At 35.9% G+C, this 13,330-nt stretch overlaps 1 protein-coding gene and 1 pseudogene across 2 annotated transcripts in view; both read left to right on the top strand.

Moving 5' to 3' along the window:
* NPEPPS (aminopeptidase puromycin sensitive) overlaps positions 1–13,330 on the top strand; it is a 94,559-nt gene that overhangs the window by 7,862 nt on the left and 73,367 nt on the right. The window contains exon 2 of one of the 2 annotated variants that reach the window (XM_047081145.1): positions 1,828–1,912. In XM_047081145.1, coding sequence (XP_046937101.1) covers positions 1,828–1,912 — 85 coding nt within the window. Of the gene's footprint in view, positions 1–1,827; positions 1,913–4,427; positions 4,523–13,330 lie in introns of those variants that run through there. The other variant, XM_047081146.1, reaches the window with a different exon arrangement.
* LOC124513089 (ubiquitin-conjugating enzyme E2 variant 1-like) overlaps positions 2,386–13,330 on the top strand; it is a 39,957-nt pseudogene continuing 29,012 nt past the window's right edge.

The raw sequence follows: 13,330 nt of genomic DNA, 5'->3' as shown, positions 1-13,330 counted from the left end.
TCCTTACCTAGTTCTGTGGTCTGTTGGTGATCTCAAGGCGCTATTGACCTACACGTGGATTTTGTTTGGACTGTGCAGTGTTTTTGCAAATTTTGCATTCATTGCCATTAGTTAAAATTTGGGAGATTGCACATGAAATCTGAAATTTGTGGCTTTTTTTTTTTTTTTTTTAAGTAATCTCTGTCTCTAATGTGGGGTTTGAACTCAGATCCTGAGATCTAGAGTTTTCATGCTCTACTGGCTGAGCCAGCCAGGCACCCCTGTGGCTTTTCTTTTTTTTTTTTTTTTTAATTGGAAGATCTGTCACTACTAAGTCTGCTTTTCAGTATAGCAATAATTGGTTGGCTCCAAGAATTGGTTACTTCCACCTTACTTTTACACAGAGCCTTCACTTGGCCTACTGTACTCACCTGCTTGGCTGGCCTCTGTAGACATTTGTTGATGATTTAGGGCATCTGTATATTTATTGCTTTAAATTTAGACTTTTCAAATGTCTGAAAATGAATTTGAGTTTCTGTTTAATGCAACAAGTATGTAAAACCATGGTTACAACCAAATTGAAAAATGGGCAAAGGTTATGAATGGACAATTTGCAGAGGAAAAACAATGGCAAAAAAAAAAAAAAAGGAAGAAAGAAACTTTTAGGAAAGATGCTTATTAGTGTTACTAGTAATAAGGGAAATTCTAATTAATGCAACAGTGAAATACCATTTAAGACTCATCAGCTTGTCAAAAATTTTTAAGTTTTCAGAGGATAATGAAAGTGAAATTTCTTTATTCTTTGCTCATTGGAGTATTAATTGAAAATACTCTAGAGGATAATTGGGTAATTCTTGGTAAAGAAAAAGGTGGATAAGAAAACATGGACCAAGATGTGTATTGTAGCACTATTTTAAATAACAACAACAAAAAAAATGGAACTAAACTAACTTCCTTCAGGACAGAAATGGATAACTGTGGTTTACTTACAGAATGGAATACCACTAGGCAGAAGTTAAAACTAATGAGTTAGGTCTACATCTGCCTGCATTTACCCATCTCAGAAACAATGTTAAATGAAAAAAGCGCATTGCAAAGGTTATATACACTTTGATACTATTTGTATAAAGTTAAAAACATTGCTTGCTGATATTTATATATGTAGCAGAAGTACTATACATACATGAGAAAGAGCTACATTAGCCTTTGGAGAGTGGCTGCAGGGAATGAGGAAGAGAGGATGGGGCTTTCGTTATGTCTGTATTTTATTTTGGGGATCTGAAGCACATAAGACAAAATCTTAAAAAGTTTATTTGGTCTTGATGGTGAGTCATTAGTGTCTGTTACATCCAGAATGTTTCTTTGGTAAGAAAAAAATTTAAAGAGTTTTATGAAGTTTTGACATGGTTTATGATATCACTTTTCTTCCTCTATCCTTACAGAAGGTCTTATGATGGGCTTGATGTATAGGTTATAATACATAATTAATTGCAACCTATGAGAAATGTTTCCTGATTTTTTTTTAATTTGAAAAATTGTAATTGTTTTAAATAAAGGTTCAAGTAGAAAAAAATTGCTTTTATTTCGCTCATTGGTCAGATGTTTAAATTCTGTGAAATACTTGTGTTTATTATTGCTTTTAATATAATTTGGAAAGTGTAAATTGCCTTGGGTTACTTAAAACAACTCATTTATTTTTACCATGGTGATGTATAAATACTCAGTCTAGGTTTTAGTGATGTCTGGGTTTTAAAAAATTGCCTGTGACATACATTAGGCTAAGGTGAAGATGTACATGTTACTAATCTAGGCTATTTCTGACACTGCTGGTTTTTCTTTTCCCTTTAGGTGAGGCAGGCAACCAATCAGATTGTGATGAATTGTGCTGATATTGACATTATTACAGCTTCATATGCACCAGAGGGAGATGAAGGTAAGAGCTGTTTTCCATTTGATTTGCTGTCTCTGTGTGTATGATGTGTGTATGGTGATATATACATTTTCAGATTAAGATATCAGTGTTTGTTGCTTTAGAAATAGGAAACATTTTTAGATGTTCATGGGAAATATTTTAATAATCTATATTATGAGATTAAGGAAATGCCACAATTTTAATTCTACTTCAAACATTAACTTATTTTTTGACTCTAGGCAGATTACATTTTTATAAATGTAAAATACATATAATATAGTAACATGCATATAAAGCCAAAGAGTTATTTTAAAAATAAGTACTTTGAACATGAAAGATTGGTTCATCCAGGCGGCTTAGTTCATATGTGGTTTTCTTAAAAGTTTTTTTTTTTCCTTCTTGAGCAATAGATTACAACAGGGATAATAAATCTTACTCGTAATGGAGAGAAAAATATTGGCCTTATGAGATTGAATGTGGAGGTTAGACGCTAGATGACCAAGTTAGTTACAGGGTAAGAATATGTTAAAAAGAAACATTATATAGAACACATGGGAATTCAGTTAGCATCTTTAAAATGAGAACTATTTTAGACCTTGTAATTACAATAAGGATTAAATTGAGTAGTCAGTTTTGGCCTGAAATCCTATTCCCACATAAGCTACATTTTTAAAAAGTTGTCAAGTTTGGCAGAAACTCACAAGTATATTGATACTGGAACTGAAGTGCTTTTTACTTTTTTTTTTTTAAGTTTATTTATTTATTTTGAGAGAGAGAGAGAGTGGGAGGGAGAGAGAGAATCCCAAGCAGGCTCCAGTCCGTCAGCACAGAGTCCAACACAGTGCTTGAACTCACGAACTGCGAGAGCGTGACCTGAGCTGAAACCAAGAGTTGGATGCTTAACCGACTAAGCCACTCAGAAGCCCCATAAAATCTTTTCATTTGATATCCGGGCGCTGGCTGGCTGGCTCAGTTGGTGGAGCATGTGACTCTTGGTCTCAGGGTTGTGAGTTCAAGCCCCATGTTGTGTGTAGAGCTTACTTTAAAAAGAAAAGAAAAAATCTTTTCATTTGATATCAAATAAGTTAGGAATTTGACCCTTTAATTTCCATTTAGTATTGCTCTTTCCCCTCTCCTTTACTCTGAAAAGAAGCATACAAGTAACATTTTATGACCAGGCAGTATTTATTTCGTGAGTTTTTCTTAGATTGTTTTGTCCATAGAAAGACCAAAAAAAAAGTATCAGTTGAGCAGATTATTGCCAAGAAGTACTGATGTTTGATTGTACATGAGATCAAACTGCAGTGATTTTAAGTTAGAGGAACAGATCCTTCCAATGGACTTTGAGTGAGTGCCAACATTAAAGCAATTGTTTGGTAAATGAAAGAGGGATGATTTAATTTCTTTACCTGTGAAGAAAAATATAAGCACCTTAGCCACGCATATCAATGCAAACATGCTTTGTTACAGGTAGAGAACATTTAAATTTAATACAGAGTTTTTAAATGGTGCCCAGTAAAATACATGTGCACCCTCCAGCTGGCATGGTTTCAGCTCAGGTTTGTTTTTATCTTCCTCTACTAAAACGCCAGGAAAGAATTCAGAGAACTTAAATGCTTTGAATATGCATAACTGAATGGTGCCAAGCTCATACCAGCCTGAATATCAAGGAAGCAGTGTTTGTGTTCTCACTAAGAGGGTCAGAAGAGAAATAAAAGCTTATAGGAAGTAAGGGGATTTGGAGAGAGATTCAGATAAAATATTAATTTTTTTTAGGTACTTAAAATATTTTCTTCAAAACTAGCTAAGGTATATTTTTCAACTCATTTCTCCTACAGCAATGGGAAAAACCTAGGGTCATGTGTAAGCACCTCTAATTTAAGGGATAAGAAAAGGGGAAATTATATTAATGTGGTATTTTAAGGTTTCAGTCAGAAACATAGATTTGGCCTTCTAGATACATACCCAGCTTAATTTTCCTCTTGGACAGAGTAGCATTTCTTGATTTTTACCTTATGGGCGAGTACAACACGTTTCTTTAGAAATTAGTAGTTGGAAATTTGACTGCCAGCTCCTTCTAGGACTGTATGAGTTGGCAGGGGAATATTTGACTCAATAGGACTCATTTTTTAAACCCAACTAATCTCATCTAGTCCGGTACTTGTTAATACTTACAGATTGCCTTCTGCAAAACTGATTTACGTATCTGTAGCCACTAAATCTTGGTGCTTTAAGGTAAAATCAGAAAATCGTTTGAAAGCACAAAATTGTTGCTTCTCTGTGTAAGTTTTTAATTGATGAGAAAAGGCCATCTTATGATATGTGCAGTAACCCAGAAAGACCTATTGGCATGTGTCTCCTTAAACTAAGGCACTGCCTTTTAAACAGAAATAATTTATTTTAAAACCTAATTGAGATCTTTGTAGTATTTAAAAAAATGAGAAATCAGTAAGAAAAACGGCTGAAAACTGTTTTTTTACTGTTCTGCACTTCAAGGGTTGGTGAAATCACTAGCACTTAAGCCCCAGTACAAGGAGTGCACCTCCCTACACAGGGCAGGGATTAGTATTGTCATCAGCTTCTGCAAGAGAAATACGAAACTTTTGAGTGCCTGAACTCAGGTCCTGACAGGTAAAGAGTTTTTTAATTTATCGTTAATAGATGGCTTGGGCATAAGCACATGGAGAATGATCACTTGAAAGTTTTGTACCAACTTTTCCCTTAGTGTATACTCTGTCAGGTATGTTTGTGGCATTAGCTGTATAAGGAAACAATTTTCCATTGGCGACATAATATTTCATAGAAGGTTCTAATACATACTTTCAGGTCCACTAGTATCACTTTGGTTTATTTGTAAGGCATGTAAATTTTAACACATTTATTCTTGAAGTAGAATTCTATTTTTCAGTGTGTGCATAAGAGCACATGTATGGGTTTAATGAAAGGAAACAGCTTAGTCAGAAATACTGCCAGATATTAATAATTCAGAACAAAACTATTAACTTGAAAAAAAGGAATGGTTCCTAACACTTGATCATAAGCTTCAATAGGCCTTTATAAGCCTATTAGTAATATATATTCTGTCATACAGTTAAGTGTGGTTGAGGAATAACATTAATAAACTACCATTTCTTTGCAATAGAGTTGTTTTTGTCATCATTCGGAAAATACATGCATGACCAATTAAGTGCTAGCCCTCAAATCTGGAAAATTGAAAGAGAAGGGAAAATACCCATTTTTAATACAAATATATTGAAATATGATACAGAATTTCATAAGGAAATTTTATTTTTATTTTTTTAATTTTTTAATGTTTGTTTATTTTTGAGAGAGGGAGAGGGAGAGGGAGCATGAGCAGGGGAGGGGCAGAGAGGGGAGACACAGAATCCGAAGCTCCAGGCTCTGAGCTGTCAGCACAGAGCCCGACTCGGGGCTCAAACCCATGACACATGAGATCATGACCTGAGCTGAAGTCAGACGCTCAACTGACTGAGCCACCCAGGCACCCCCATAAGGAAATTTTAAATAAAGAATCAAAGTATGAGTTTAATTATAAATAACAGTGTAGAGTAGGAGCCTCAAACCAAAGTTACTGTTGGGATTAAGCAAATAATAAAACGTGAATGAATTGGACTGGATATAGGAAAACAAGTGTGTTGGAACAGAGGCCAAACCAAAGAGTGCACGTCTCACGTAAATATTCAAATTTTAAAGAACTTTTCTGGCCAGCAACATTTTTGTGAGCTATATTGATTTCTTTTGAATTTGCAGCCTCCCAGGGAACTGTGGTGTGTTATGCATATTCTTTATCATTTGGACACGAAAATAAGACGTGAGCATAGCGGTCTCATTAAAAAGAGCAAAAACCCCGGGGCCCCTGGGTGGCTCAGTCAGTTAAGCATCTGACTTCACCCCAGGTCATGATCTTGAGGTTCACGAGGTGCAGCCCTGTGTCAGGCTCTGCTGACAGCTCGGAGCCTGGAGCCTGCTTCGGATTCTGTGTCTCCCTCTCTCTCTGCCCCTCCTCTGCTCGTGCTTTGTCCCTCTCTCTCTCTCTCTCTCTCTCAAAAATAAACATTTAAAAAAAAAAAAAAAAAGAGCAAAAACCCCGTGTGAAATTTTTCTAGTTTTTAATTGAAACTGATGTATACTGTGCTGTATTACTATTAAATATATTCATCAAACTGTGTTAGTTTGCTGTATGTGTTCCAGTGGTATATACTTTTTAAAGATTCAGAATCTAGCATAATACCTCTTCTTAGGTAGCTAGCTTTTTGGGGGCACTAAAATGGCCTTATTTGTGAGCTCTTATTTTTATTTTGTCTCTGGTTTAATTACCGGTCCTGAGTATACTGAGTTTTGGGGATTTTGAACATAAAAGTCTATCATGTGCTATTATTCTTCTGAAGAATGGGTATGTAAATGCAGAAGCTAACCACCACTCCAGGCTGTATTGAAGAACCGGATATTTTCCCAGGTCTTTGGTAACTTTCAGGACCTCCTGTTTTCTGAATTAAATGGTGATTTTATTTATTTACTCATTCATTTTATAAAATTTTTTTTCAACGTTTATGTATTTTTGAGAGAGAGAGTGCGAGTCGGGGAGAGCAGAGAGAGAGAGAGGGGAGACACAGAATCTGAAGCAGGCTCCAGCCTCTGAGCTGTCAGCACAGAGCCCGTCGTGGGGCTCGAACTCACGAACTGTGACATCATGACCTGAACCAAAGTCGAATGCTTAACTGACTAAGCCACCCAGGCGCCCCTTCATTCATTCATTTCAAAGTTTCTTTTGAGAGCATGTGCGCACACCCAGGTGGGGAGGGGCAGAGAGAAGAGACAGAATCCCAAGCGAGCTCTGCACCATCAGCACAGTGCCCTATGTGGGGCTTGAACTCATAAACGGTGAGATCTTTACCTGAGCCAAGATCAAGAGCTGGACCCTTAACTGACTGCGCCACCCAGGCGCCTCTGATTTTATTTTTTGTGCTAGTAAACTTCATTTTTTTAGAGCGGTTTCAAGTAAAAAGTGTAGATTTCCCATGTATTCCTTGTCCCACCCACCCCCTTTCCCCTCATAATCAACATCCTGAACCAGAATGGTACATTTGTTACAGTAGATGAACCTACATTAGCACATCATTAACACTCAGAGTCCATAGTTTACATTAGGGTTCACTCTTGGTGTTATACATTCTATGGGTTTTAACAAATGTAGTCACCATTACTGTACCACACACAACTGTTTCACTGCCCTAAAAATCCTCTGTGCTCTGCCAATCTTCCTTCCTAACCCCTGGCAACCACTAATCTTTTTATTGTCTCCATAGTCTTTTCTAGAATGTCATATAGTGGGAGTCATAGAGCAGTATGTTGCCTTTTCAGATTGGCTTCTTTCACTTAGTATTAATGCACTTAAGTTTCTCCATGTCTTTTCGTCATTGCTTGAGAGTTCATTTCTTTTTAGCTCTGAATAATATTCCATTGTCTGTATATACCAGTTTATTTGTCCATTTACCTATTGAAGGACTTCTGGGTTACTCTAAAGTTTTGGCAGTTAGGAGTAAAGTTGCTGTAAATATCCACGTGCAGGTTTTTGTGAGGATGTACGTTTTCAGCTCCTTTTGATAGATACCAAGGAGCATGGTTGCTGGATCCTATGATAAGAGTGCATTTAGGGGTCCCTGGCTGGCTCAGTTGGTAGAGCATCTAATTCTTGTTTGCCAAGTTGTGAGTTTGAGCCCCACAGTGGATGTAGAGATTATTTAAAAAACAAAACTGTTTAGTTTTTAAGAAGCTGCCAGACTGTCTTCCAAAGTAACTGTATCATTTTGCATTCCCACCATCAATGGGTGAGAGTTCCTGTTGCTCTGCATGCTCCCAAGCATTTGTTGTTATCAGTGTTTTGGATTTTGGCTATTTTAGTAGGTGTAGAGTGGTATGTCATTACTGTTTTAATTTGCAGGTGCCTAATCACATGATGTTGAAACTCTTTCATATGCTTTCTTGTCATCTGTGTATCATCTTCTGTGAGATGTCAGTTCAGATCATTTACACAATATTAACTGGATTGTTCTTTTTCTTAGTGTTGAGTTTTAAGAATCCTTTGTATGTTTTGGATAATAGTCCTTATCAGCTGTGTCCTTTGCAGATATTTTCTCCCAATCTGTGGCTTGTCTTTTCATTCTCTTGATATTGTCTTTCTCAGAGCAGAATTTTTAGATTTTAATTAAGTCCAGGTTATCATTTCTTTTTCATAGATTATATCCTGGGTGTTTTATCTAAAAAGTCATCACTGGGGCACCTAGTTGGCTCAGTTGGTTAAGTGTCTGACTTTGGCTCAGGTCATGATCTCACAGCTCGTGAATTGGAGTGCCATATCTGGCTCTCTGCTCACTGCTCAGAGTCTGGAACCTTCTTCAGATTCTGTGTCTTCCTCTCTCTCTGCTCCTCCCTCACTCACGCTGTCTCTCCTTCAAAAATAAATGTTTTAAAACAAATTTTTTTTAAAATAAAAAGCCATCACAATACTCAAGATCATTTAGGTTTTCTCCAGTGTTATCTTCCAGGGGGTTCGTAGCTTTGCATTTTCATTTAGGTCTATAATCCATTTTGAGTTAGGTTTTGTAAAAGATGTAAGGTCTGTATGTAGATTGTTTGCATGTGGATGTCCAGTTAACAGCACCATATATCAGAAAGATAGCTCCCTTGTATTGCTTTTTCTCCTATGTCAAAAATCAATATGACTGTATTTATGACTGTATTAAATACTTATGTATTTAAATTATGTATTTATCTACTTCTAGGCTCTCTATGCTCTTCCATTGATATACTTGCCTTTTGTTTTTCCAAAACCACACTATCTTGATTACTGTAGACTTTATGGTAAGATTTGAAGTAGGGTAGTGTCAGTCCTCTGACTTTGTTCTTCAGTATTGTGTTGGCTATTCTAGGTTGTTTGCCTCTCCATATAAACTTTAGAATCAGTTTTTCAGTATCCACAAAACAACTTGCTGGGATTTTGATTGGGATTGGGATTGAATCTATAGATCAAATTGGGAGGAAATGACATCTTGACAGTATGGAGCCTTCTTACTCATGAACATGGAATATCTCTCCATTTATTTAGTTCTTTGGTATCTTTTGTTAGTTTTGTGTTTTTTTCATATGGATCTTCTATATATTTTGTTAGATTTATACCTCATTGTTTCATTTTTGAATATGATAATGTAAATGATAATGTGGTTTTAATTTTAAATACCACTTATTCATTACTGGCATATAGAAAAGTGATTGACTTATATGTATTAATCTTATATCATGCAACCTTATTATAATTGCTTATTCCAGTTTTTTGCTAATCCTTTTGAATTTTCTACATGACCATGTCATCTATGAACAAGGACAGTTTTATTTCTACCATCCCAGTATGTATACCTTTTGTTTCCTTTTCTTGTCTTACTGTGTTAGGATTTTCAGTACAACGTTGAAAAGCAGTGATGAGAAGGGATATCTTTGCTTTCTTTTTTCCTCATCTTAGCTGGAAAGCTTGGAATTTCAAGTTGAAGAAATTCATCCATTTCTACTTTGCTGAGAGTTTTTATCATGAATAGGCATTGGATTTTGTCAAATGCTTTTTGTACATGTGATGATTGTGTGATTTTTCTTCTTTAGGCTGTTATGATGAAGTACATTAGTTGATTTTTGAGTGTTGAAACAGCCTTGCATTCTAGGATAAATTCCACTTGGTCATGGCCCATAACTCTTTTTATATATTTTTTCTTTTTCTTTTTTTTAAACATGTATTTATTTTTGAGTGAGGGGGATTTATGGGGGAGGGACAGAGAGAAAGGGAGACAGAATCTGAAGCAGGCTCCAGGCTCTGAGCTATCAGCACAGAACCCAACATGGGGCTCAAACTCACAAACTGTGAGATCATGACCTGAGCTGAAGTTGAATGCTTAACTGACTGAGCCACCCAGACGGCCCTCTTTTTATATTTTTATATGTTGCTGCATTTGATTTGCTAATATTTTGTTGAGGATTTTTGTGTTTACATTCATAAGAGATATTGGTTGATAGTTTTCTTGTATGTCTTTTGTTTTGATGTTATGGTAGTGCTGACTTCATAAAATGAGTTAGGAAGTTAGGAACTCATAAAATGAGTTCTGCTTCTATCTTCTGGAAGAGAGTGTAGAGAATGTATATAATTTCTTACTTAAATGTTTGGTAGAATTCACAAGTGAACCTATCTGGGCCTGTGCTTTCTGTTTTGGAGGATTATTATTGATTGAATTCTTTAATAGATATATAGCTATTCAGATTATCTGTTTCTTCTTGTGTGAGTTTTAGTAGATTGTGTGTTTCAAGGAATTGGTCCATTTCATTGAGGTTTTTAAATTTGTGGGAAGAGACTTCTTTATAATATTTCTGTATTATCTTTTTAATGTCCATGGGGTCTGTACTGATGTTCCCTCTTTCACTTGTGATTTTAGTAATTTGTGTCTTCTCTCTTTTTCCCTTAACCTGGCTAGAGGATTATTGATTTTTTTTTTTCAAAGAATCAGTTTTGTGGGTTTTTTTGTTGATTTTTCTCTACTGACTTTCTATTTTATTTTCTTTTATTATGTTTTTAAAGTCTATTTGAGAATGAGAGAGAGCACACATGTGCAAGCAGGGAAGGGGCAGAGAGAGAGGGGGAGAGAGAATCCCAAGCGGCCTCTGTGCTGTCAGCATGGAGCCTGATGTAGGGCTCAATCCCACAAACCATGAGATCATGACCTGAGCCAAAATCAAGAATTGGGCACTTAACTGAGTGACCCAGGTGCCCCCTATTTTTCTAGTTTAAATTTCATTGATTTCTGCTCAAATTTTTATTACTTATTTTTGTCTGCTTATTTTGGATTTAATTTGGATTTAAAAAACTTTTTCTAGTTTCCTAACATGGAAGCTTAGATGATTTTATTTATTTATTTATAAGTAAACTCTACACCCAACGTGGGGCTTGAATCAGAACCCCAAGATCAAGAGTTGTATCTTCTGACTGATCTAGCCAGGTACCCCTAGATAATTGAAATTAGATCTTCTTTTCTAATATATGTTTTCAGTACTATAAATTTCCCTCTAAGCACTTCTTTCACTGAATCCCACAAACTTTGATAAGTTGTATTTGCATTTTCATTTAGTTAAAAATATTTAAAGGTTTCTCTTGAGATTTCTTCTTTGACCTGTGTGTTATTTTATATATATATAATATATATAATTTATATATTTATATACAATATTAATATATTAATATATAATTAATTAATATTAATATATAATATTTGTATATATAATATAAATATATTATATATATATATAAAATTTAATTTCCAAGTATTTGGGAATTTTTCCAGCTATTTTTCTGTTACTGATTTCTAGTTTAATTCCTTTGTGGTCAAAAAGCAGAGGTTTTAGATTTCTATTCTCTTATTTATTTTTAATTTTTAAAAAATGTTTCTTTTTGAGAGAGAGACAGAGCATGAGTGGGGGAGGAGCAGAGAGAGAGGGAGACGCAGGCTCCAGGCTCTGAGCTGTCAGCACAGAGCCTGATGTGGGGCTCAAACCTATGAACCGTGAGATCATGCCCTGAACCAAAGTCAGATACTTAACTGACCGAGCCACCCAGGTGCCCTGATGTGTATTCTTTTAGTTTAGTGAAAAGTGTGTTTTATGACACAAAATATGGTCTGTCTTGATGAATGTTCCAAATGAGCTTGAGTAAAATGTGTAACACATTTCTGTTTAATGAAATAGTCTATAGATGTCAATTATATCCAGTTGATTGATGGTGCTGTTGAGTTCAACTGTATCCTTACAGATTTTCTGCTGCTGAGTCTATTTATTTCTGATAGAAGGATGTTAAGGTCTCAGCTCTAATACTAGATTCATGTATTTCTCCTTGCCATTCTGTCAGGTTTTGCCTCATGTATTTTGATGCTTTGTTGTTAGACACATACACAGTAGGGATTGTTATGTCTTCTTGGAGTATTGGCCCCTCTCTCGTTATGTAATGTTCCTCTCTTTTTGCTTTGAAATCAGCTCTGTCTGAAATTAATACAGCTACTTGCACTTGTTTTCATTAGTGTTAGTGTATCTGTTTCCATCCCTTTACTTTTTAAAAAATTTTTAAAAATTATTTTCTTTTAATGTTTATTTTTGAGCGAGAGAGACAGAGCTTGAATGGGGGAGGGGCAGAGAGAAAGAGGGAGACACAGAATCTGAAGCAGGCTCCAGGCTTTGAGCTGTCAGCACAGAGCCCAACGTGGGGCTTGAACGCACAAGCTGTGAGATCATGACCTAAACTGAAGTCAGACGCTCAACTGACTGAGCCACCCAGGCACCCCTCCATCCCTTTACTTTTAATCTGTAAATTTTTTTAAGTGGTTTCCCTAGATTTTGCAGTATACGTTTATAACTAATTCAGTCACTTTCATATAACACCATCATGCTTCCCAAGTAGTATAGGCACCATATAATAACAAAATATTCCCAATTCCTTCCTGCCATGCCTCGTATCATTGCTATCATTCATTTCCCTTATGCACAAGCACATGCGCACGCACACACACACACACACACACACACACAAAAGCCAACCTAATCAAATACATTGTTATTATTAATATTTTGAACAAATTATCGTTTAGATCACTTAAAAATAACAAAAATATTTTTATTTTACCTTCATTTATTCATTCTATAATGCTCTTCCTTTGTATAGATCCAAGTTTCTGACCTATATAATTTTCCTTTTCTCTAAAGAACTTTTTTTTTTAATGTTTATTTTGAGAGAGAGAGAGAGAGAGAGAGAGAGAGAGAGAGAGAGGGAGGGAGTGAGTGCATGCACAGGGGAATGGCAGAGAAAGAGGAGAGAGAGAATCACAAGTAAGCTTCCTGACTCAGGGCTCGGTCTCTTAAACTGTGAGATCATGACCTGAGATCATGATCAAGAGTCCAATGCTTAACTGATTGAGCCACCCAGGAGCCCCTAAAGAACTTCTTTTAACATATCTTGCGAAGCATGTCTACTGGTAACAAATTCCCTCAATTTTTGTTTATCTGAGAAAGTTTATTTTTCCTCACTTGTTTTTAAGACTTAATTTTGTTTTAAGTTTATTTTGAGAGAGAGCGCATGTGTGCATGCGTGCATATCAGTGGGAGAGAGGCAGAGACGGGGAGAGAATCCCAGGCAGGCTCTGCACTGTCCCTGATGCAGGGCTTGAACTCACAAACCATGAGATCATGACCTGAGCTGAAGTCAGACATTTACTGAACCACCCAGGTGTCCCTTAAGACTTAATTTTATTTTATTTTATTTTTTTAATTTTTTTTTCAACGTTTTTATTTATTTTTGGGACAGAGAGAGACAGAGCATGAATTGGGGAGGGGCAGAGAGAG

This window comes from Lynx rufus, unplaced genomic scaffold, assembly GCF_022079265.1.
Source record: "Lynx rufus isolate CCGP_SWC_20201006 ecotype Redwood Valley unplaced genomic scaffold, mLynRuf1.p SCAF_18, whole genome shotgun sequence".
NCBI classification, from domain to species: Eukaryota; Metazoa; Chordata; class Mammalia; order Carnivora; family Felidae; genus Lynx; species Lynx rufus.
This window is presented reverse-complemented; position numbering and strand designations above follow the sequence as displayed.